Raw genomic sequence first — 26268 nt, forward strand, 5'->3', positions numbered from 1 at the left:
CACTGCGGTGTTCTCCCAGGGTTGCGGACTAAGGGCTGCAGAGACCAGACTAAACAGAAGTGAAAGAGAGAGTTGTGTGCTTGCCTTTTCCTAAGCAGAGGGAGAGGCAAAACTGTAAACAAGACGCATAAACTGTGTAAATTAAATTTGAAATAATAAAAATGAGAGATTCTGCTTTTAATAATGCTGTCAGCAATAGCATACAAAAGGATATTTATTTAAAGAAATGTATGCAAATGTTTTTTAACCTTGCAGGATTCCTCTTAATGTCAGTTTGAGATAAGTTACCATTGATGGCTAAGGTATGACCCATTTCTGAGGGGACAGGTTTTGGGAAGCAGAGAGACATATACTTAGAGCTAGATCCTGTAATCTGATGTACATTCGTAGACCCTTATGTAGTTGTTGGAGCTCCACGTATTCCCAAGGGTCTGCCCACACAGGTCACAGGATTGCAGGATTGGGGCTGGGGTGGAATACAAATAGTAAAATGTGCTGGAAGGCCCCTAAAAAACTGCTTGGGTATATTAAAGAAGTGGTACTGAGAGCTAGAAGCCCAATGTATAATATGGCTGTGCTCTGCTGGAACATTTGATCTTGCTGTATTTAATTCAGGAAGTCTTAATGGTGTGTGCTCAATGCGTGACTGTAATGTCCATTAATGCTAGTGGAACATAAGCATACACAGAAGGGGGAAAATGTATGCTCTGTCTTCCACACAGTTGAAATGTTGAGTTAATTTCAGTGATGGGAAGCAAAAAAATCGTAAGAGAAAATCATTAGAATGGCTCAAAAGACTATCTGAAGAAGGAAAAGCGTCAGGCAAAATGCCACCGTATTTTGGGGCATGTCAGACACTAATTGCCACCCTCCAGCGTGCTGGAGCAGGGGAAGGACCCCGGGGTGAGCAGTAATGGTCTGCTAACTTGTGTCGATCTGTAGGGAGGTAACTTGTTGCTAGTTTTCTTGTGATTACTCACATGGAAGGAAATGGCACGCGCCTCTGTTAGGAATCACAGATTTGAAAAGGTCAGTTTGAAACTGGAATTTTTATGTGAGGTGAGATGCTTAATGTCTTCATTATCAGGTCAACACCCAGAAAATACTTTCTGTTCACTTCATTCGTACAGAGGAGGACTCCAGAGCTGAACAGCCTGTAGTCTGCAGGTGAACAGTAAATGTCAGTGTGCATTGCGTTGCTTTTCAGAAAAGCCATTCCTAAGCACAGGAATGCTCTGAAGGCTCCAAAAGAGTTTCAGCTGGTGTTTGTTTCACCCTCCTCAGCTTTTATTTTATGTTTATGCATTAAGATTTGTGAGCCTGGCCTTTTCTTCGCAAAGCCTTCCATCCTGCTCCAGGATCTTAACAGCTTTTAGCACTGCTGTAACTGTTGGCAGAAGGCTGAAGACAGGTGGCCTCAAGTGGAAACGCGGATGCCTATTTGTGGAACAGTTGCCTGTGCACCGCTCTTCTAATGAGCACCGACCCAAATGAAGGCATTGAAGTGTGCTGATTAGAGAGATTTAATCTGGCCTCCAATCCTGCAGTGGAATGTAAAGGGAATTTTGCCTGCCCTTGTAGGCTGGCATTCACCTCTCTGAACAGTGGGATCTAACTGGAGTTAGGAACATAGCTGTCCTGGACTCTTCTAAATGCCATTGCTGAGAGCATCACCTCCACAGCACAAGTAAGATCCAATCCAGAGTCCTAATATAGATCCAATGAGTCCAGACTCTGTTATTCTCACCGTGTATTTAATTTAGTCTCACCTTTAATGTAATCACACTGATGTCATCCTATTTGTAAAACTGATGACCTTTTTTCCCATCTGCCTTGAACTGTATGATTTGCAAATGAACTGTGAGCCTGCCTTTATGCCTGAGTTGCTGAAGTTTGTTGCCTCTCTGGGAACCCTTTCCACAGCCCATACCTCGTTCCTTCTTTGGGGAACCAGACCAGGGAAGGTGGTCAGCCTGCACCTTTATTCTCCACTTGAATAATGAGTATAGTAACAGCTGCATTACTCATGGCAGTTTCTGTCATATTTGGCATAAATTTGTGTAGCTTTATATTGTCCCCCCTCAAGATACAGATGGTTGGCTTGAATGTAGCAGACATATATGCCATAAAGGAACAGTTGAAAAAATGGAAGCAGACAGTCTTCTACTCCCAAGTTGAGCACTTTTGTCCCTCTTGCATGTAATTTTTTTCCTAACCAAAGGACAGTATTCCTAGAATCTCATCCAGTAATTTTTAGGATTCATTGCATTTTATTGAGGCTTGTAGGCCAGTGCTATTTCAAAAAATGTATCCTTACATCCTCTGCAGTCAAGGGTGAGTCTTGCTTTACCTCCTTCGCTCTTTGGCAATAAAGAAATAGTGCAATCAATTTACTGAGCTGCCTTTTTCTTTTTTTCTTTTCTTTTTTTCTTTTTTTTTTTTTTTTTGCTAGCAGTTAAATAATGACTGCAATTATTTGAATAGGGCTGTTCTTGAATTGTGAGGGTGGACCAACATATTTCCTTCATGATTTGTAGCGCAACTATAGCTTTTTGCTGATGTACACCCCATTAAATTACAAACCGGGAAAGACCTTTGTTGGGGTAGGTTGCAGTTTACCCCAGTGGAGTTTGGCACGATTCCCCTGTAGACGTAAATACTTGTCTGTATTGTAGAACATGCAGTTAATTATTAAAAACAATGGGGAAAAAATCTTTTATAACACACTTCTTACTTCTGATCTGTGTCATGGATCAAGTGGAATATAGAATTTTTCTTGTGCATATTTTGAGCCCATTGATTGAAGAACACTAGATTTCTAAAATAGATGAAAAATTATTCAAGAAGATTAAAGAGGGAATATACTGACCATTCTTTAAAACATTTGGTATCTTCTTTGACTTTTTGCAAAGTGAAGTTACGTTTAATGTGCTTTTTTACAACATCTAAAGAGTGAATAGAATTTTTTTAAAAAACAGATGGATATTTTTAAAAGTGAAGATGTGTTGGTTTGTAAGATTATTTGCTTCTCTCTAGACTACTTCTTAGCCTTGAAATTATAGATCAAAGGCTGTCTCTCAGTTTCTTTTTGAGCTGCATAACATAACGTAAGACTAGCTACTTATATAATGCATATTCTTCCTTTCCCTGTTAGCTGTACTTTGAAAGACTTATTAATTCTAGAGCACTGCACATTTGGAGAATAAAAACCTCCATAGTTTGACATCTTTAAATAAGCAACCAAATGTTATAAAGAACAAACCTCACTTACAGTTAGGAAACAATATTTACATTTAAGGTTGAAAAGCCAGGATGTAGGAAAATTTTGCTAATTTGGAAGGTGACCTTTAAGTGCACCAAAACCAAATAATTTGTAAGCTATGGCACAGGGCACATTCCTGCAAAATTTGTGTGAATACTGCTTTAGTGGTTCTTGAAAGACAAACAAAGAGACCTGGAATGAAATCTTTATCCTTCTCCGAAATAAGATTGAAGCTAACAAAGGCATACAGCAGTGCTCTTTCAAAGCTTGCCATTAAAACAAAGGCTCTGCAGCACAGCTAATGAGATGGCTCGGAGTGGAAAACAATCTGTTTTTAAGAATGTTTAGATCAAAAGTAATTTCTAATCTATGAAATAAAGTCGCTTTTCAATACCTTTCTTTCACTAGTAAAGCTTTTTATGTTTGCACTATTTACTTCAATCAGATGTTTTCAATTTTACTTTTTTCTTCCTGAAAATAATTCCTAGGGTTAGTAGGTAGTGACCAACAGCATTGTGCTTTTTCTCTCTCCCCTATTCACCCACCCCCACACATTAAAAGAGAAAAGAAGAGGGGGAGGAAGAAAGAAACATCTTTTCTTAAATGATTTGCAAGCATCTGTGCTTTAAACTACTTTTTATGAACACTCCTTAGTAATGACTCAAGGTAAAAAAGCAGAAAAGCATCCAATGTTAGGAAATTGCAATCCAATACCATGTAATTTAAACCTGCCATTGCCTCTCCTGTACTAAATGACATGCAGATGGGTAGTTCTGTTCCCTCTACTTTGGGAACACAATTGGTCTTTTTATGAGTGTATATACATTACTAGCAAAAAATATTTTTGTTGGGACTGTTTATTTCTAATTGTACCATATTTGAATTACTGTCATAATTAGAGTGTTTTTCCCTGCCATATTTTGTCAGCTAAGTTTTGCAAGTGATTATCAAAGTTATTTGAGTATTTGGCAATTTCTGTTACTACTTTGGGAGTTTTTGTTCTCAAAAGCAACCTTATTGTTATTTTTTCTTTCCTGATGTGAATTTTTGCACTGTACACATGTTTTTTTACAGTAATCCTTATGTAGCTCCTTGGATTTTCTGTGTGAACTAAACAAAGCATAGGACGAGATTTTAAAAGGAGGGTAATTTCAACAGCAACCCTAATTTTTATGACAAGTTTATTGCTGAACCTTGTACAGCTTTGTGCATAAAGAAGTTACTTGTTCCTCAGGGCTCCTATTCTAGTGATTCAGCAGTTAAAAAATACAATGGTTAATGTTAGAAAGTAGAAGGACAAGGATGCAACTAGAAGTTGTATCAGAATGCTAAAGATACAGAATTGCTTTTCAGCTACTTTAAAGGGTAATGAAATTGTTGGATGTTGTGGCTGAACATCATATGCCCATTACCGTAAGTCTCCAATATAGATGTCCTGTAAAGAACATTTCAGCTGTAGTTGGGTTTTTTGCAGGTTTTATTGGGTTTTTTTTGTAACAGTTGGAAAAATGTTACTTTCTTGTGAATGATTGTGTGTGCAACAGTTTAGTGTATAACACACGGAAGGGCTTTGGCTGTAGCACATTGTCACTGCTCCAATGGAATCACCTGGCTCTCAAGCAAAACTCTTTTTTAAACTTGGATTTGAAGAAATAATCAGCTGCAGTTCAGCTGAGCCATTCTTCGTGCATTAGGGACCAGTCTGGTCATTGACAAGTGAATGCAGAAGCTATGCTGTGGCTGTCTGCCAAAGCAATTATTCAGGATTTAAGCTAAAAAGGCTCCTTCTCCCATATCCTCTCCCTTTGCAGGGTCATGTAGGGATAAAAAGGACTGTAAGGTGGTCTTTTCCCAGGAGGAGCTGAGGAAGCGGCTGACACCCTTGCAGTACCATGTCACTCAGGAGAAGGGGACCGAAAGGTAAGGCAGGATGAAGGAAACACAGTCCTCCAAACACAGGCATCTTTCTTTTCTCCCCCTGCTCTTGCTGGGACTTCCTCACCTTTCCCACCAGATTGTTTTGAGTTTGGTTTTTTTTTTCCCCCAGGATTTCTGCACTTGTTTACTAACCCCTACAAATTAACACCACTGCAAAGACAAGCATCTGCAGCACCGGGGCCAAGGCCAGGGGTCTTGTGTGACTTTTTCTTTTAATGACCACTGCATGTCTTATAAAGTCACTAGGCTCATGTTTAGAGTCTGCTTTTAGTTTACTACAAAATGTGTGGAAGTAATAGCGGTTTAGGTACACTTTTTTTGGAAGACATCGCAGTAAGCAGAACCACGAGGGAAATGGCCCTATGCCAGGAGGCTGGAGGTTTGAAGGTGGCCATTGTAAGTATAGACATTTTGGCTGCAGAAAGAAGGTAGCATAATTTAGTTCTTTTCCACCCCTCTCCAATTTCTTTTTGAAGCACATGTGGAGAAGGTATTTATTGGCTCATTTGTGGTTGGAATGTCAAAAATTTTCAATAACTGCCCTCACATGGCTTTAGTCGCTGGAAGCCAGCCCCGAGTCCTGGAGGAAAAAAAAAAAAAAAATAAAGGACTCGCTTCCAAGACTGTTTTTAGTGAATAAAGTCTCTCTCTCAGCTGATTCCAGTGTGAAGGTAACTTGCCAAGGCCCAGCCATTTTTTGTTGTCTAATTTATACCATTGAGCTTGGCATGAGGCCCTGGCTTTACCTCTGTTCCAAATGTACTAATGATGTAACTGCTTGTTTTCATTCATGACCTGAAAGGGCTCTCCGCCGCACGTGGGGTCCTGGTTAATCGGCAGCACTCCTGACGGCGCGTACCGGTGGCTGGATCTGCGGGGGGAGAGGGGGCAGTGGGGACGGCCCCCCTCTCCCCCCCAGCCCCCCTCGTCCTCCCGCAGCCCCCGCGGGCAGGGGGACATCGGCCTCCGCCGGGAGGCCTGCCTCCCCCCCGGCCCTCCTCGCTCTTGTGTACGGGACCAACAACGTGATTTAGTGCACACAAACAATCGGAGATTATGTCATTCTTAAAAATCCTGTTTATAAAAAAAAATTGGACCTCATAAAAAGGGTGAAAGGATAATAAAAACAAGCTGCTGAGCACATAGGCTTTTTGTTGGGCTAGCGCAGCTGATTCGTATTAGATGAATGACCTCCTAGCCTTTTAGATTGTTAACTTAGAAAAATATTCCCTTAAAGCTGTAATATTGCTTTTCAACTAAAAATATAAGGCGCACACAGCTTGAAATCGTGGACCAATTATTTCATTTTCAGCTACAATGCCTCTGCCGCCCCGGCAGCCCGCCGCAGCTCGGTGGCTGCCCGGCTCCCCATCGGCCGGCACCCGCGGGCTTCGCACCTCTGCCCCAGCAGCGGTGGCACTGCGGGCACTGCTTCCGCAGACAGACCTCGACAAGCACGTCAGGCTGAGCCACATGTCACACAGTCCGTGTTTACAAACACGCAATGTTTCGCTTGCCGAACAGGGGAAGATCCCGTTTTTTCCCTTTCTGTTGTTGTTGCTCTGTCCTTTGAACCGTGGGACAATTTGCTTCCTCCTGCATGATACGTAACACCTGAGGCACGCTAATGAGGACATTCCCTTTTTCCTGTGCCTGCTTTATTTGCTGCCTTTAATAAAAAACAACTGCCGACTTTTAAAATCGTGGGGGTTTTCTGTAACATTTTTTCTAAAGTCTTAACTAATTTAGTAATTAAAAAACCCCAACGTTCCTTTATTTATTGTTAAAATGTAGTGTTGTTGTTTTCCCAGTGCCTTTGAGGGGGAGTACACACATCATAAAGCACAAGGAATATACAAATGTGTTGTTTGTGGGACTCCTTTATTCAAGTGAGTATGCTAAATATAGTTTTGAGATTTCTGTCTCTTTCTTAGTTTATGTGCTGTGTTCCTGTGTAATCTTGCGTTTATTCCAGTACTTAAGTAATTGTATAAGATGAAGTAAATCAATCAAATTGATAAGGGATACAAAAGAAGCAATGTAAATAATGCTACAGTAAAATTGGTCTTACAGTAAAGCCAAAAAAGTTAGTAAATAAGATAATAAGGTAACACTCTAGTAAAATAGTTAATTTCACAGAAAAGAAAATAGTGATTTCTTTTCCTTTTTTTTTTTTCTTCTTTTTTTTCCATACACAGCCATGCCAAGTTATTGTAACACAGCCTTTCACTGAGCTGATAGATACTGAGTTTTGGCTGTTAGCCCTACTCACAGGTAGCTTTAAGATCTGGATCCCAGGCAGTGATGCTATATCCATGCTACAGCATTGTATCTGATAATGGAGAAAAAAGTAGAAGATTTTTTAGAATTCAAGCAGTTAGGAAAACAAAACCCAGGAAAATTGCATTACTTGCTGAATTTTCATGCATCCATGCCAATTAGCACACATGGAGAGCTGGTTTAGGAACTCAAGCAAGGATTAGGAAAGAAATAATAATTTTTCTGTCTTGCATGAAAATACACTTCAGAAGTACTGTGGGAATGATGGCCCTAAATTTGGTGGTAGAAGCAGTGCTGATTGAATTCTCTCAATCACTGCATTGTTCTGCACGGATTCACTTGTTGTTTACATGAGTTTTCTTATTTCTAGCTGCTTGTGTTCATTCTGATGAAGAATTTTGGGGTTTTGCTTTTTTTTTTCCCCCTCTCAGTTCACACTGACTCAGTCCCTCTCACTTGAAGAGGTATCTTTAGAGCAGCATGAAGCAGAATGGTCAGGATAGCGCTAATAATAGAGAAAATTTGGTTTATAATAGGTTACAAAGGAAAATAAAATTGATGTAGCTCCAGAATTGCCAGATGTGGCACTGACAGTTGTTCTCAAGAGACTGTCTGTAAAGATGAAAGAAGCACTTCATTTCTGTTATGCTTGTTTCCTCTGTTAAGAGGATTACCTGCAGAAACTTCAGTAATAATGTGAATCTTTTGAGTTGGAAAACTGATCGTTACGAACTCAGCCAAGGCAATATTCTCATGTCATCGGTTACTGTGGTGCTTGGCTTGGGCGCACAAAGTCTCCATAACCTGGTTTTCTACTCTGCCATTTAGACGTTCCCCAGCTTACTGTAGCTAAATGTTTATGGGGAAATCCTGACTCTGTTGAAGTCAGTTCAGATTTGGCAAGTGAATACAATGGAGCCAGGATTTCACCTTCTACCTTCAAGACTGGCTTCCTTTCTGTCGTCTGCTGGAGAAGGCGTAGGGGGTTTTGTGGGGTGAGATTTGGACAGCAGTAGTTCACATAAATGTATGTGAACTAGTTTCCAGTTGCTTTCACAATCTGTTTAATATGGGAAAAAACGGCAATATGAGACTTACCTGTGATTATCTCGAGTGCGCAGTATGCTTTGGCATAGTCTTGACTTTTTTGAGCTAATGAGTTGGATTTCTCTACGTGAAACGAGCTATATGGAAACGTCCCTGCTTTCACATTCTCTTTGAGACTCCCCATGGATTTTATGGGAGGGGAGAGAGGGAAGGAGGGGAGTTGGGTTTTATTTTTAATAAATCCCAGGCCAGGGTGCACCTGAAAAAACACCTTGATGATTGTGTCCCAAGGCTGGACTGGCCTTAGCCCAGTCTCCCCAAAGTCTTTGTGTTGCTTTGTGAGCTTTGGCCACCTCTGGTCTATATCAAATTTAGCCAGTTGTTCTGAAGTGGCTGGCAAGGGTGGCAACAAATGGAGAGACTGATAGGGGTCTGTCTTATTTTGTTTATTGACCCCAAAATACCAGTATATAATGTCTTCCTCAACTAGGGAAGATACATTCCTGTATCTTGGTGACTGCTTCAGCCCAGACAGCTGAAAAAGTGAGAAGGAAACAGATCAGAGAATGCAAAATGTATGCTATTTACTAAATTTTCCCCACAGAGTGTAAATCACTGGAGTATTTTCTTAGGAGTAAGGTGGTAGTACAATACAGAGAAAGTGCATTGCCCCATCAAAAATGCATGTTGTTTTTGTGGTGGCATTTTGCTGTTTGGTTGTGGTTGTTTTTTTTTAATTTCCAGGTAGTCATTTGAAACTTGTGTTCCCATTTGTTTCTCATTGGGTGCCCATTATATTTTTTTCTTTGTGTCACTGTAATCTGAAAATACATATATTTGGACTATGGACCTGTCAGTTTAACCAGGAAGGAGACTGGAGCTTCAGCAGTAATATTAACAAACTTCAACTTTTAACATTTTTGATTTACGTTGTTTCATTACCATGTGACACACAAGGTCAGGGAACACATGAATTTTACAGTCCAGATGAAAGACCTGGGTTTTGGTACGTCTTTAAAACAGAACTCTGTCTCTATCACAGGAAAGATAAAAGAAACAATTAGGAATTTAACATCTCTTCATCTACCTACTTGTTCTAGTGTTATGAGAAACCTCCCAAGCTTTATGGAGAACATGCTTTAACTTTTTCCACAATCAAAGGTGCCTCACAGATAAAATCCATAATCATGCTGTTGAATCTAATTATTCCATCTCTGAACTTTCACGCCAGACAGTCTCCTACATCCCAGAGCAGCTGCCTAAAGAAAGCAATAAATGAGAGACAATAAACTAATCTCAAGGACCTCCTTTTCTGCAAGACAGCCGTTACGTGGTTTTGTGTTACACTTACTCCAGCCTACCTGCAGGCTTATGCTAAAAGAAGTAGCCCTGCTCCCCCTGTCTCTAGGCTGTTTTTTCATAGCTTCCCCTTCACTGGACCTCACCTGGTGTGGCTGGGACATATCTTGATGCAACATGTTGATCTGATAGAAAACTAATCAGCCAAATTAGAAAACAAATCAACCAGGCTTATCAACTATTCTTGGTCATGTTAATTTTTTGTGAGCCACATTTATCATGGCTGTACAACCTCTGTGGCAAGGTTGTGTGTTTCTGTATCAATTCACAGAGAGTCACCTACACCACTTGAAGCCTCAGCATCTTCTAAGGGTCAAGTGTATTTGCAGGATTGCACCTACTTTAACTTTTCAAGATATTTTCTTGTACGCTATGCAAAAATACCATTCTGTCCACAGCCATTGCAAGAGGATGTTAGAATGGATTTGAGTGAAATCCACTATTTGTGCTATTTCTATAGGACAGGAGCTATTCCATATTTAATAAACCACAGTCATGTCCTTATACCATGTGCAGGACTGTATGAGAAAGATGTGGTGTATATATATGGGAACTGGGAAGCCTGGGAGAATGATTTCTTTTTAAAAAAAATGTTATTGTTGTCCCAGTTTCTAGTTCTTAGGGCCAAAGAATGAATTGCCAAGTCTTTGTAAATCACCCACTGTTGCCTTTATTGCTTCCTGGAAGAAATTCTTGGTAATGGTGTTGGTTCTTCTGAACATGCGCTAGAAGAAATAGCAACACTCCTATTCATTTGATTTTTGTTGAGCTGTGTCAGGTCTTCTCAACATCTCCAAAAGCAAACCATGGGAAAAGCAAAGCATGGCTGGCCAATATAGCAGTGCCCACCACCACTCTTGTCTTCACAGCACAAGGGAGGATTTCAGTCACCAGGCTAGATCTATACAAGGAATTTCCTTGCCCGAGTTCTGAGTCCTTAATTAATGGTCTTTAAGCTTTCCTAATAATCTTTATATCCTTTGAGCAGGCCAAATGACAAATCAGCACTGGCTACTTGGCTAGGAGAGCCTGTATGAAGTAACGACTGTAGTGTCTCTAGTAAGATCTAATAGAAGTATTTGACCAACTTCATCTGCCCTGACTGACTCTTAGTTTCCTCACAAACTCTGTCAAAACCAGCAGCTTCTGTTCAATAATATTTATTTGGAGTAAGTTGGCTCTTGCCAGTGTAGGAATCATAGAATCATTTAGGTTGGAAAAGACCTTTAAGATCATTGAGTCCAACGATTAACTTCAAAATGCCAAGTCCCCCAATAAACCATGTCCCTAAGTGCCACATCTACACATTTTTAGATACCTCCAGGGATGGTGACTCCACCATCTCCCTGGGCAGCCTGTTCTGATGCCTGACAGCCCTTTTGGTGAAGAAATTTTCCCTAATACCCAATCTAAACCTCCCCTGGTGCATCTTGAGGCCATTTCCTCTTGTCCAATCCCTTGTTACCTGGGAGAAGGGACCGACCCCCACCTGCCTACAGCCTCCTGTCAGGCAGCTGTAGAGAGCGATAAGGTCTCCCCTGAGCCGCCTTTTTTCAAGACTTAAACAACCCCCGTTCCCTCAGCCACCCCTCATGAGACTTGTGCTCCAGACCCCTCACCAGCCCCGTTGCCCGTCTCTGGACACGCTCCAGTGCCTCAACGTCCCTCTTGCAGTGAGGGGCCCAAAACTGAACACAGGATTCGAGGTGCAGCCTCACCAGTGCCCAGTACAGGGGGACAGTCACTGCCCTTGTCCCGCTGGCCACACTGTTTCTGACACAAGCCAGGATGGTGTTGGCCGCCTTGGCCCCCTGGGCACACTGCTGGCTCACTTGGTCAGCAGACAGTATTACCAAACGTTTCTCATCCAAACCCAGGTTTTTACTACGTACTGTGTAGCTCCAAGAAGCTTGACAATCTTAAAACTTGCAAGACTTTCTGCAATTTTTTGTGACTGTCCCCTAGAAAAGGCTGATGAAGTTAAAATCGTTAGTAAAGTTGTTCTCATTGAGCATTGGTTTGTTCTTGCTTCAATGTAACCAACCATTGTTTTGAGTCTGCAGTGTCACTGCTGGGTGACAAATTGTTACTCACTCCTTATCATCTCACCAAAACCCAAGACAGCAGAGCACTTGTCTTCCTCACAGCCACCTAGAATCTGGAGGTTTAATCCACCTCTGAGGATGACCATCAAGAAGAATGCTGTATTTGCTGTAGTCCCTGCAGTAAGGTTGCCCTGCGAATACAGCCCATGGCATCTGAACGTACCTGAGTGCTGAATCCACATCTAATCCTACCTGAATGCTGAAAATGTGCTAAGCTTTATACAGCTTATCACAGCTGTAGCATGTGGCTGTTGTTGGAGCTTGACCTGGCAATTACGTATTTCTGTGGTGTTTTGGAACAGGACTTGGTCCTCCTGGTCCTCAAGAGCCCCTCAGAACAAGAATGGTACAATGCTGCACTTGGGTGGAGCTGCTGGGTGGCTCTTGTTGAAAGCGCTTTTCACTGCATGCTTGGCCAGTGTGGCATAGAGGAGCTGCAGTGATTCTAGCAGAATCATAGCAAATAACTCTGCATTCCTAATTGACTCATGGGTAGTCTTTAATATTCTCTAACCAATAGCATCATGGTTGGTGCTGAATATTCATTTCCTACCCTCATGTAAGCAATGAAGTTTGGAAAGATTTTTATGTTAAGAATTAGGAGAGGAAGAGCAAGTTTGAAAAACAAAAAACACTTTATGTCTTTTTTTTCCCCCCTTGATCCAGAAGCCACCTGGTCTTGTTTTTTCAGTGTATCAGCTCTATTGTACTGAGCCGGTTGCTGCCCACAAACATCGTAAAGGCACTGTCTAAATTACTGCAGGCCAAGGTCACTGGCTGTGCAAGTTGGATGAGACTGCCAGCTACAAGCCAACAGAACAGCACACTTGAGTTTTCCTTTTGCTTGTGTTCTCCAGACCGTATCCATCTCCAGCAGTGAAAAAAAGTACAGGAATATGAGGGATCTCACAGTTTGCTAGGCAGAGGATATTTCAACAAGTGTCCTTTCCAAAAGGCAAGTGTTGATGTAGATTTCCTAAGAGAAACACATTAGGATTCAAAAAAAGAGGGAAAAGGGGGACTTGAAATGTAACATTATAAGGTCTCATTGAGACAAGCCTGTGAAAATGTTTTGATTTACTTCTTGCTAAGTGTGGCTGAATTGCAAATCCTTGTTGAAGGTACTTAGAAATAAGAGGAAATAAATGCAAAGATTTCCATAGTCCTAGAGATATCTATAGATAACTTACATTGATTTTACTAAGGATTTCATTGATATTTCCACTGAAAATTTTCGATGGATTCCTTGTAAACTTTTGAGTCTGATATGTAATTCAGACTGTTTTGTATTGACTGTTCCTCAGTCACCCTGCTTGGAAGAACTAATTTTCAGCTCGTTTTAACCTCCTTTACACTTTATTACGTGTATGTATGTACCTGAAGTAAAAATCAGGTAGGATGGATTGTTATTTATTATGTCTGCAGAAGCTGTATATTTCTATATTTATCTGTTTATAACTCTCACATTAAAATAAACTCTGGGAAGAATTCACCCAGACACTACTCATTGACTAACATGATGTTAAAATGTTCTTTTTTAATTTGGCTTTTCATGAGTATGCAGAACAGAAATTGTCATAGCATCCATCAACAGTGAATCAATCTTTTTTTCTGTAGTCTAGGAAACTGAGATCAAAAGTATATCTTTAACCAGGCTTCCTAAAGAAGTAGGGCTTTACAGCATCGTGCTGTCTGTGTGTCAATGTCTGATGTTAAAGAGGAAGGATTAGAACTGCAGAGGTTTCATCAGGTGCTTTCTGAGAAAGCTGTGGAGCTTTCAAAGCTGTTCCCAATGTTGGGCTTCAACAAAACCTGAATAAATCTGTTAAAGACTTCATCAAGAAGTGTGAAAGAAAAAGGCAGTTTGAACACAACAGTAGGGGTTCTGCAGTAAGTCCTCTTTCCCCTCTCCTTGCCAAAAGCCCACTTCACTGGCAAATAGCAGACCTGTGTGAGCCTCAGCTGTAGTGTGTCTGGTCACTATCGGTTTCTCAGTACTTGGCAGTTTGAGCACCTGGTTTACAGTGCCTTTTAAAAAGAACAGGTCAAAATCCTGCGCCTCTTTGCAGTACAGATAAAGTGACAATCATATATTTTGTTTGTGTTTGATTGAATTATTTCAGGGATCTTTAAAAGTATTGCAGCACCTTGTCCTTTGCTGAACCTTTCCAGTAGCTCACTATTTCCTTGTATATTGGGTGTTGGTAGTTGAACTAATCGGTATTTGTATTGCCATCTGTTTTGTGTATTTGAGCCATATCACAGTTGGAAATGGAAAGCGCTTTATAAATACAGTCTTGTTCTCTTTATGCATATAAACTCCTTTCCAAAGATATCTATGAATGATTTCCTGGCTTTCAGAGTACTTCTATGGGGCAAAAGTAGAGAAAATACACACAAAGCTGTTCTGTTTGTTGCTGTTTCTTTTCCCCTCTGTGTGATAAATGATAAAAGACTATTTGTAAAGTCAGTGCCTGGCTCTGTAAGGTTCATCTTGTCTAGTAGGATGCTTAGGTTAGATACCAGAGTGTGCACAGTGATAACAAACAATCCACAGAGAAGTTTTTTTCTTCTAGTTAATGTAGTTTTAAAAGTATAAAGGAATCAGGGTGAACATTTTTGTGTGCAGCAGAACATCCCTTTGGAATGTACTTTCAGAATTTAATTTTAGCATATTTATTGGCCATTTTTCAGTTGTGTATTTTTAACACCTAGGTGCAACTAGTTTCTGATACTGTTGTCTAGCATGTTTCAAGAAAGGGATGTAAATACTGGAAGATCTAGGGGAAAAAGTGCTGGTTCCATTGAAGATGCTGGAAGTTTTGTCATTCCTTCAAGTAGCCAAGATGACTTTGTTTTCTTGCAGAGTGCTTCTCTCACATCTGCTATTTGTTGCTTATTTACAAGGCCAAAGATGTTTCATTATTTTCCTCCCTTTTTTCTGTGCCTTTCTAAGATCTCTAGTAATTTCTGTAGTACTGGGTCCTAAATTTTGCTTTGTTTTCTCAAGGTGACATGTTGGCCATAAATGTAGATGATCTTCCTCCTCTTGATAGCACCTAGTGCTACCTCCCATGTTGTGTTTTCTTTCACAGCTATTCTGCTGTTGCCAGACAAAGTTCTATTCATTTATTGCCCCATACCAGTTTTGTGATTTGTTGTCCAGTAATTTATGACTGTTTGGAGCTTTGGTACTCAGTACAGTGCCTAGTGATCCTTGTGACCCTCCTCCCCATGTAGTCTCAGCCATCTTGGCCCCTGGACCAGTTGGTTGATGCCGCAAGTTGCAGTGCATATGTCCGTGCCAGGCTGTGCAGGCTGAAAACCAGGGTCTTGGTTTGACCAACTAATACCAAGTATCTGGAATTTAGGCAGCAAGAATTTGACTGTGCAGATAAACAGACGCTGAGGGTAAGATTTGTACTTTATCTCTGACAATGTAGGTAGTGGGGTGTTGCTAATGCAGTGATGAGCAAGAGAGAACAGTCTAGACAGATATACTGCAACTAGAGGAGAATATTGTAAATAAAATACTGAGTAAATGGCTTTACCTGGAGCTCAGGGGAATTCCTCCCAGTTACCAGCATGTACTTTTCACAAGGTGGGGACTTTATCCTGCTGGCCATAAATAGCAGCTGAAATACACTGAAATGTACAGGAGCGTGGGCTGGTGCCCTGGGCAGTTACTGGTGGTGGTATTTGTGAAGGCATGTCAGTAACATACTCTCTTTGTTCAGTGCTTTTGGTGTGTTTTGTAAGTACCAGTTAGGACAACAAGTTATGATTTTTCCCTTCCATCTTTTAACCACCTGGGAGTTACATTTAAGACATAAAAGATTGTGAGGACTGAGGGAAGAGAGTTGTTTCCTTCCTGATGGCTTTAACTGTAACTAATAGTGTGAACTCATTCATTTTTTAAATAATGATTGATTTGATGTTTGCAGTGGCATAGCTTTTATGTTTGGTACAGGATTACAATGCCAATTATATAAAATACATGCAGAGTACATGTAAAATACATCTATATGTACTTGCATGTACAAACTTACAGAAGAAGAAAATAAATCTGCAATTAGTTCTTGAGGTTTAGTCATTTACTTTTGAAAAAAGAAGGACTGTAACTTCCCAAAATACATCCCCTCCTTGATGCCATGTAAAAGGATCCAACATTGTACTTCCTCCTTAGAATTTCTGGGGAAATGCATTTTGCTGCCAACGTAACATCCTTTAACAGGTCTCCTGCTGGTCAGACCTTGTGTCCTGCTGTGACAGCTATGACCATGTGTACAACTGATTGTTAGTGGGTGATATAAATCTGATTGGAACATGCCTGTTAATTGGTTTGAGAGCTCAATATAGACAATGCTGTCTTATAGCAGATTGTGTAGATAGGCCTAGTCATAGGGTTAATTCTGCTTGACAGCACATCAGCAGCGTCTTGAGAGTAATTACCCAACTTAAGTTTTCCCACAGTTGAATTGAGATCTTCAAAGGCTTCTACATTTACAAGTATTATTAACCTATATCTGAAACATGATGTTCCCACAAGGGCTAATTTTTTCTTCCTTTTATTAAATATACAGGTTACAGGGTTCATTTGCTAAGTGCTAAGCCCTTAGAAGAAAACACTACTTGTTAGAGAGAGAAAAATCGGCAGTGCACGGCCAAAGCTAATGGTGCATAATGCACACATGATTGTCTTTTTGCAAAGACTTTAAAACAAGTTAAAATTTAGGTCTGGCTCCCTTCCTCTCTCCCTCTCTCCCACCCCCCGCTTTCCACTTTTAAGAAAATCAAACCACTTATTCCTATGTGCAGAGTGAGTAAATTGAAGACACGCACAAACTAAACCCTCCTAGGATGTTGTACAATTAAGTACAGATCATTGGATACAATACATATGACATTAATGAAATGTATCTGCTTCAAATATAGATTGGAAACATTCATGAATAAATTAAATCTTCTTAATGACTTTTCAAAAATGAAAATGAATGAAAACAATATTTATTTCATAGGAAGAACTGTGTGCCATGATTTACATTATATAATTTAATCCTGTTTTAAATTTATATTCTATTTTATGCATTCATTTTGTGATTTGTGTTTTAAAATACCTTCTTTGTAACTCTACATTCTAAAAAACCCCAAAATGTTAAAGATAACAGTTATCGTTTGGGTTCAAATGCCCTTGAATGCTTTAAGTATTAACATACAGAGGTAGACAGTCTTGTTAAAGGTGATATTTGCTGGGAGGGACCTGTCTGACAAATGGCTTTTATAGCATAAGCTGTTCTTGTAACTTAAGAACTTTTTATTTTCTTTTGCAGGTCAGAAACAAAGTTTGACTCCAATTCAGGTATGTTTAGATTTACAGTGTTTTGCTGAACTATTCAGGTTAATCTCAAAAAAGTAGTTTATCAGTTCAAGTTCAGTTTAGTTTTAAACAAACTGGGGTAGGTCAGTCTTAAAAAGGATCTTCATCTCTCACCCTCTGGAAACAGCATTATTACTGTGAAACATTTGCTTTCATTCCTTTCATTACTCTCTTTACATTTTCCCAAAAGATGATCAGTAAGATGTATCTTGTGACAGACTTTAATTGATCCAGAAAAAAATATAGTACAAATAAATGGTAATACAGACAAGCAAATGGAGGATTGAAGTGAAGTTTGAGAATGATGACTGCTTTAAAAGAGAATGTTTGCCTTCCTGGTGGACAAAGACATTTCATTGGAATTTGAATTCAGTGCAGCCTATCTGTCAGGAAACAGATGATTTGTCATCAAATTTTCGTGACAGATGCATGTACACAACGCATGCCAGACCAGTCTGTAGAGCTTGCTTTAGGAGGTTTACCAAAAGGCAGTCTCTCTCAAGTTGCCTTTTTAAAGAGTTTTAATGTGTTGTAGGGATTGGGAGGGAAGTGAAGGTCAGCCTAACAGGTTAATGTGTATCAAGACAAAAAACACAGGACAGCAAACAGAGAAACAGTTGGGGAGAAAAAACAGAGATCCTAATAACAGACTATTCTTTATTCAGTTAACTATTCCTGGGTGTCCCTGAAGTTAAACAATAGTAAATTAAGAATAGGCTCTTGTCCTGAAACTAGCTGACATGTCCATTGCCTGAAAAGCTCATCAAAATACATTTTTTGTTAAGAAAAAAACCCCCACGTTTAAGCAGAAAACCTAGCATTATTATGGCAATTTTGTTTTCAGAATCATAGAATCGTTTAGGTTGGAAAAGACCTTTAAGATCATTGAGTCCAACGATTAACTTCGAACTGCCAAGTCCCCCAATAAACCATGTCCCTAAGTGCCACATCTACACATTTTTAGATACCTCCAGGGATGGTGACTCCACCATCTCCCTGGGCAGCCTGTTCTGATGCCTGACAGCCCTTTTGGTGAAGAAATTTTCCCTAATACCCAATCTAAACCTCCCCTGGTGCATCTTGAGGCCATTTCCTCTTGTCCTGTCGCTTGTTACTTGGGAGAAGGGACCGACCCCCACCTGCCTACAGCCTCCTGTCAGGCAGCTGTAGAGAGCGATAAGGTCTCCCCTGAGCCGCCTTTTTTCAAGACTAAACAACCCCCGTTCCCTCAGCTGCCCCTCATCAGACTTGTGCTCCAGACCCCTCACCAGCCCCGTTGCCCGTCTCTGGACACGCTCCAGTGCCTCAACGTCCCTCTTGCAGTGAGGGGCCCAAACTGAGCCCAGGATTCGAGTTGTGGCCTCACCAGTGCCCAGTACAGGGGGACAGTCACTGCCCAGTCCCGCTGGCCACACTGTTTCTGACACCAGCCAGGATGGTGTTGGCCGCCTTGGCCCCCTGGGCACACTGCTGGCTCATGCCCAGCCGGCCGCCAGCCAGCCCCCCCAGGTCCTTTCCCACCGGGCACTTCCCAGCCGCTCTGCCCCGGCCTGTAGCGCTGCGTGGGGTTGTTGTGACCCAGGTGCGGGACCCGGCACTGCTCCTCGTTGAACCTCATACAACTGGCCTTGACCCATCAGTCCAGCTTGTCCAGATCCCTCTGTAAAGCCTTCTTTATCCACACTCCTGCCCAGTGTTATCTTCTGTATGATTTGATTAATGCAGTGATTATCATTGCTTATAATGATACGAATTTTACAGTATGTATTCCTCAGGGTATTTATGAAATAGCGTGTTCCCTTTTATCCCAGTTACAACATGATTTGGGTTTGAAATGTGAGGTATTACGTTGCTTTTTCTTTCCACATTAGATTTTATCTTTGGAACTATATGGGAGTGAAATCTACAGCAGGAAGTATTTATATAGCCAATTCCTACATCTTGTATACTTGAGTCATCTTGCTTCTATTATGATTTTAGTTTGTGAGTTTGAGGTTACTTGCTTTAAACACTGCTTGAATGACCTCTGTGCTAGGATTGCTTCTTGGATCTTGACAAAACAGTTTTACATGGGGGGATAGCATCCATCACATATTGTCTGCCGTTACCCCCTTTCTTTCAGTAAAGTCACCAAAACTAGGGTGTAGAGCAGAATATCAAACGTCTCACTTTTTGGTTGAGAGGAAAATGCTCTCTGCAGAACTTTGGTTTGCTTGGTGGATTAAGCTACAAACAATTTTCTGACTTTCTCTGTTGAAGCATCTCATCTGTTGGGTGCACTATTCTGCATGCTGCTCCCCTTGACGGTGAAGGCAGGGGCACGGCATTCCTGGGGAGCACAAAGTAGCAATACAAGTTTGGCACTATTGCATCTATGACAAAACGCCTGCTTAGTAGGTGTCACCAGGCCTCTGTGACTGGACTCCATTGGGTGAACCTGAGCTTTTAAACCTCTCCTCTTCATCTTTGCAGGCTCCACTGGCTTGCTTTTCTTGAGTTTGGGTCTGTCTTCTGGGCACAGTTTGTCTCTTATTTCTCACACAGGGGTGTTGGAAAGCCCAGTTGCCCAAAGGAACTAGAGTTACTCTCCCTGCCCTGCTCTTCTGAAGGCACTCCTTAGGCAACTATTCTTACAAGGCCAGAGCTCTGGCCTTATAACACCTGATGCAGTTTTATCTCCCCAAGAGCACAGAACATGCAGAGGTTGCACAAGGGGCTGCCAGTGAAGACCATGTACAGGAGACCACACAAAGAATGCATAAATGTAAATGAGCAGTAAAAGACCCAATATCTTTTCTGTCTCCACTTATTTTTCTGCACCTAAATATTCTCTGGAAGTGTACCAGAATTGTCTGCAGCAGGTTATCAACATTGTTTTGCCGAATGTCAGTATCAGCAGGTACCATGAATGTCAAAGTATTTTGTACGTCAAAGTATTTTGTATACCATCAGGGATACAGTATGGGAAGGTCTGGTGCGGATGAATATTTTAGATGTATTCCTCTTTTTTTCTGCAGAGCTTCACTTTCATCTTCTGCTTATGATCCCTTTCCTCTAAATCCCTGGGGTAGTCTTTGGTTGGAATAGTTTCGGGCTTTCCTGTCATGGGACCCTGGCTACCACCAAGGTGTTTAAGGTTCCTCACCTGGTGATCTACTGTGGATTACCAATGTGTGTGGCTGGCCAGGCCAGCCTGAGCTCCTGGTCTCATTTTATTCCCCCAAATGCTGTACTCTGAATTGAGAATTACCGAGGTTTAATGTGTTGGTCTCATCAGTGCTGCCTCTTACAGAACAGGTTTCAGTTAACAACCAATGAAAGATGTTAAGATAGTAGAAAAAACATATTAAGCACGCATGTAAAATGGCATTTTAAGAAAAAAGGAATCACAGAAACTCCATAAACTCAAAGTACATTTCATGGCGAGCAACAACAAGGCTGAAAAAAAGCTTATCTTTGCGAAAAGTGCAGCAGCCTTCCCTTTACAGGGACAGTACTCAGTTCTTCCAAGAAAGTTTTCTTGATAGTCACATAGCGCAAGCACTTAGAATTTATGTTTTGTTCCCGGTTTATGAGAGCAGAGTAGAAGTGGAGACACTGACATCAAGTCAATATGTATCACCCAAATAAAACATCACTTTTTGTTTCCCCACTAGATAGTTTGCCATCCCTTTCCAAAACCAGACAATAAGCCCAGACCTCCTGCTGCCTCTGAGTGAACAGAAGGGTGTAGACGGGGAGTGGACGGAGGCGTTGGTGATGGCAGAGAGGCATCCTTGTAAAAAAAATCTTTCTCTGGTATGGGAGGTTGCAGTGCCCTACGTAGCACGATGTTCTGCAATAACGCGGGCCTTTGAACTGTGTAAATGTAGTGTTGGTTTTAAAACGGCTGCTGCCATTTGACACCAATTACTCTATGCAACCTTGAGTTCCCTGGAGACACCTTAAGGTGTTTTCGTATCCCTCGTTTCATGTTGAATTTCTCAGACTGTGATTCCTGTGTAAAACAATAATCCTGCAAAGTGGAAAAAACATGCTTTGTTCCCATTTATCTCATGTTACTCAAACTGGTTCAAGTGTTGAACATGAGAATGCTCTATTTTTATTCTAGAATGAATACTTTCTTCCAGGGAGCTGTTCTACAACCTGTTGCATGCTCTAAATTAACCCTAATGTTAATTCCAGTTAACTTGCAAGTCTGTATGTGTCCTTGTTAAGCATTTATCAATGCTTATTCTACTTGTCTTTACTAGAAATAATTGTGAAGCACTGAAGACTTAAAAGAAGTCTTTCTGAAGCAAGTACAAAGTCTGGATTACAGCTTTAAAAATGCCCAGTAGGCTCACTGAAAATGTAACCCTGGAAATGTTGTTCAACACTGAAATATTAGGCAAACATTGTCAAAAGAAGATTAATTTGAACTTGAGCATTAACTTAAAAGAAGGCTGTAGAATTCCTATAGTGATGATCGGGATTTATCATATAAATGGCTATAACATCTGTAGGGGACACACATTCTTCATATCATGACTAACAGTTCTATCTGAGAAACTTCTTTTTCTCTGCTGATTCTTTATAAGTCTAAATCTGACAGAATTTCTGTCTCAGAGACCATGGGATTAGCTTCATGCTGTTAGAAAATCTTATGAAATGAAACAATTTTCCTTTCCTGTCATAGTATGATGAATTTCACTGGTACTGGAACAAGATTTTTTTCTAAAACAGTATTTAAAAGCAAGAAAGGTTGTAGGAAAAATATTTTTTTTCTCAGGATTTGTTAGGGAAAAAAGTAAACCACAAAAAACAGAGCTGAAGCAATTTTGTTCTACTTATTTCAGTGGTGTCTAAAATGCTTATTGTGCTGTGTGCTTGGTTAGCAGATTAAGAATGTAATAATTATATGGAAATAATGAGTTAGTGAAAAAATGTTTTAATTTAGAGAAAAAAGGGTCTTCAAGATGCTGTTGCATAACAGGAGGAATTTGCAGGTCTCAAAAACAGTTGCTGAACACTGTTAATCCCACTTTAGTAATAGAAAAGTAAGCATAGAAAATGCAAACAACTGTCTCAGCATGCCCATTGATCACTAGGGAGTGGTAACGGTGAGTTTTCTACTGCCTTTTGGGAGGGCTGGAGTTTTCTTGGGGCATCTCCTGTACTAATTGGTGTAACCTGCATGTCCCTGTGGAGGTGTGCCATGTGATATTCAAGTGATAGTGTTGGCAGTGGAATCATGAAGGGGAAGAAATCTGAGGATTGTTCTGTGTTGAAAAGAAAGGATAAATCCCCAGACAAATACATGTGGCCTCCAGTGAAGTCTCTTACATGTATGTGTCACACAAATGGTGGAATGGAGGAAGTCAGAGAGCACAGGGTGCAATAAATTGACAGTCAGGGAGGCACTGTGATGTAGAAATGCATCTGTGCACTGGCAGAAGAGACGGGAGCACTTAAGGGCACACAGTGCCTTCAGCTGTGTTCTTCATCATTTGCTGTGCCAACGTCCCACTTCTCTCAAAAAAAGAGATGCATCTTCAAAACCCAGTCTTCTGTCTCCCTGCTTCTATACAGATCAAATGAAATGTAGAGATTACCTGTGTGATTTTGTATCACTGTTTGTGTCAATACTTCAGAAACATTCCCACTAGTATTGGAAATTAAGCTGTAATAGCTGCCCATGCAGCTAGAGGCTGTCCTGGGGGACAGCAACACATGGGCTTTTGTTGGATACCTGCTGCCCCAGCAGTCAAATGCAAAGCAAGTCAAGGAGCTCCTGACAGTTCCTGGAATTTCCTTTCCCTGCCTTGTATGGGCTCACAGTGTTAGCCAGTGACTCCGCAGGTCATTTCTCCTCTCTGCACATTGCTTCTTCCACCAGAGTGAGTGTATCCTCATGTCTTCAGCACCGCACAATGCTGCCACCCCTCTGTCCCCATCAAAGTCCCCAACTTTTCCTTTCTCACCTCTTATATTCACTGGTATCATTCCCTTAATGTGACCCCTACGACATACAAACTTGCTAGGCTACATGATTCAGCACAGGTGCTAGAGAGCAGTTGAAGGAAATTATAAGGTTGGGGGTGGTCAGATGTTTTCCTCTCATAAATTCCTCTTGGCTACACTTCCAGATGTTCAGCAATAGACTTTCCAAACTCTCGCTATCAGCCTTGATTTCCCCTAGCCTGTCATCAATCCCATTGTATGAAAGTCATCAGTACAGCTATTAAAAGCATAAGGAACTCTTTGCCTGAGTAAGAAAGAAATGAAAACCAAAAGACATCTTCAAAGTGAGCGTTTCTTACTGACCCTTGCTAGTAGGGAAACCCCAAAGAAACTTAACCTGCCTGAAACCTTAGGTCCCTGAAGCAGCAGGGTACTTGGTAATATCATCCATCAATCAGTTGGATCATAGATCTAAACACAGATTAACAAATCAATTCCTAAATTTTATTGATGTCAGCTTCTTCGCCCAGGTTGTGATAGAGTGGTTCTTAATTTCTTCTTAGCATGGATGAGTAGTTTCAGGACAGGGATGAGAAGAGGCATTTGGTGTTCAAAACAAAGTCATATTGACAAGTTCATCATTCAGACTACAGCCAGAGTATTTGATTAAAAAACATAAAAAGATTACTTGCAGTATCTGTAACAGGGAAAAGTGGCAAAATTAACTAAGATACTGAAGAATAGGGATGCTCCAGAGCTTTTTGGATGAGGCAAAAGACCCCTCCAGAGCCTCTTTCAGCTATGAGGAATTATTTCCTTCTCTCTGGCCACCACTAGCGCATGGATTCTTGAAGGGGTGCATGAGCTGGCATAGAGAGACAGTGGGAGACAGCAACTACATAAACAGAACAGCAGCTCAGATTATTTTACTTGTTGTTACTTGTCAGCACCATTTTGTTCTTGGCATTAACAGAGCATGGTCTGTTATATTTGTTCAGGAGCAAGATGAACATTATATTCAGGTGCAAGATGATTGTTGAATCATCTGTTGAATATTTTCAGGGCCATACTGCAATGTGACTTGTAGTATAGATGGCTGGGACATCCCACTGCTACATCCCAGTGAACTGTGTGCTTGTAACGGCGCTGATCTGCAGTAACAGAGCATCACCCTGCTCTTATATCTCTTGTAAAGGATGGCAAAAGTTGGTCAAATTATTTCAACATATAGAACAATGTTTCAATTTGTGGAGGACTGATTAAAAATGTTGTAAGCGTGCAGGCAAGCTTGCTCATCTAAGATTTTTAAAGAAGGTAGTCAGCTATCAGAGGGCTCCAAATTTCTAACTTCCCAAATTCTAATACTGGCTTTGCAGTTGCAGATGTCTTTTCCTCCCACTTCGTTCGTCTTTTTTGTGTCTGAGCTGGGCTATTCCTTGCTATCATTGGCATGATTCTGCTTAGTTGTCAGAGTATTTTTATTAGGAAACCTGTTTGATTCCATAAGCTAGATCCATGAACCTACCAATGGAGGCCAGCAGCCTTGATTGGACTCACAACAGCTTTAAATCTTACTGTCTGAATAAACTGCATAATTTCTATTTTGCGGGTATTTTTGGATTATATATTCCTCCCTCCAAAAAATCCTGTTTGTGTTCTCATTAATGGGCAGCTACTTAAAGATGCTCTGCCCTTGTGAGCTAGCACACATGCTTACTGTGCCACTCCTGCATGAAGCACTGCCTGTCGGCATGTGGTGAGAACTGTACATTAAAGGGCCTTGCTTGTGGAGCCAGGAATAGAATAACAATAAAGAAAAACACAATTTTCTATTTTTGTCTTACACACACTTTAGCAATCATTGCTGCTTGTTTCTTGCCTTGCTCTGTGGATCTTGCTGAGAAGGATTTTGCAATGTGTTTAAATTGGTTCTGTAATGAAAATATTTAGATTGAGGTTTTCCATTTTATTATCATTAATGTAAGCAAATTCATCATATTAATTTAGGAGAAAATTTTGTACTCTTCTTTCTAAGTACTAAAGACAATCTTTTCTATTTTTTATTTCATTGTAAATAGCTACAAAAGGCTGTCTTTAAAGAAACAATTTGGCAAAAGTAGTCTGAGAAGACATGAATAATATATAAATAATGGTTTTATTACATGGAATTGGAAACTGCTACTCAGTTAAATTATAAACTATAGAGTAGATTGGCTGAGGATTTTTTATTCATCATAAGTATAGCTGCTTCTGACAGGTTTGGTCTATTGGGGAGTTAGTCGTATTGTTAGCAAATTGCTCTTTCGAGTTAGCAACATTCAGCAGCATAACATCTTTACTGTTCTGGAGGGCTGGATTTCTTAAATACGAAAATGTTGTGATTCCTGCTTAGACTTGTTAAGCATTGTGCAGTTTTTTAGTGAGCAAGGCTACCTAATTACTTTTCAAGAGCTACTTGCATTGCAGTCTTGTTCAGTGGACAAAGCAGAAGATTTTTGGTGATACTCTTGAATTATCCTACACTTACAAACTTCTTAAAGAGTTTCTCTGTTCCTTTTAAATGAAAATTCATTCAGTCAAATTAACCCTATTACAGACTAACTGTGATAATTAACTTTGCCTTAGTCCTATTTAATTAGCAAAAAATGGAGTATGTGAAAGAGAAGCCACAAGAATGGACAAGCAGGGAGGTTTTCTGGTCACAGCTGTGGCTCATTGAGATCGTTACATAGCTGAAATGCAACTTACCCACACCATGTACAGCTCAAGTCAATCGTATTGTTTCATTGCTTTATTAGTACTCTATTCATTTAAACCATAAAATGGGGGAAAAAATTGCCTGTCTGCTTTGTAATTTGGAATATGAACTATAATTCATTTGTAAGTGGAGTGTTATGGCATTGTGCATCATATACATACTTCTGCAGAGGTTTTGAAGAATGCCAACACGGGATACT

General features: G+C 40.6%; 1 protein-coding gene across 5 annotated transcripts in view; it reads left to right on the forward strand.

Annotated features, from left to right (window-relative positions):
• Positions 1 to 26268, forward strand: part of MSRB3 (methionine sulfoxide reductase B3) — an 86383-nt gene that overhangs the window by 28110 nt on the left and 32005 nt on the right. For all 5 annotated transcript variants that reach the window (XM_040596137.1, XM_040596136.1, XM_040596139.1 and 2 more), the window contains 3 exons: positions 5074 to 5182; positions 7012 to 7089; positions 17322 to 17350. In XM_040596137.1, the coding sequence (XP_040452071.1) occupies positions 5074 to 5182; positions 7012 to 7089; positions 17322 to 17350 (216 nt within the window). The remainder of the gene's footprint in view (positions 1 to 5073; positions 5183 to 7011; positions 7090 to 17321; positions 17351 to 26268) is intronic.

The sequence above is a fragment of the Falco naumanni genome, chromosome 5, assembly GCF_017639655.2.
Source record: "Falco naumanni isolate bFalNau1 chromosome 5, bFalNau1.pat, whole genome shotgun sequence".
Lineage (NCBI taxonomy): Eukaryota > Metazoa > Chordata > Aves > Falconiformes > Falconidae > Falco > Falco naumanni.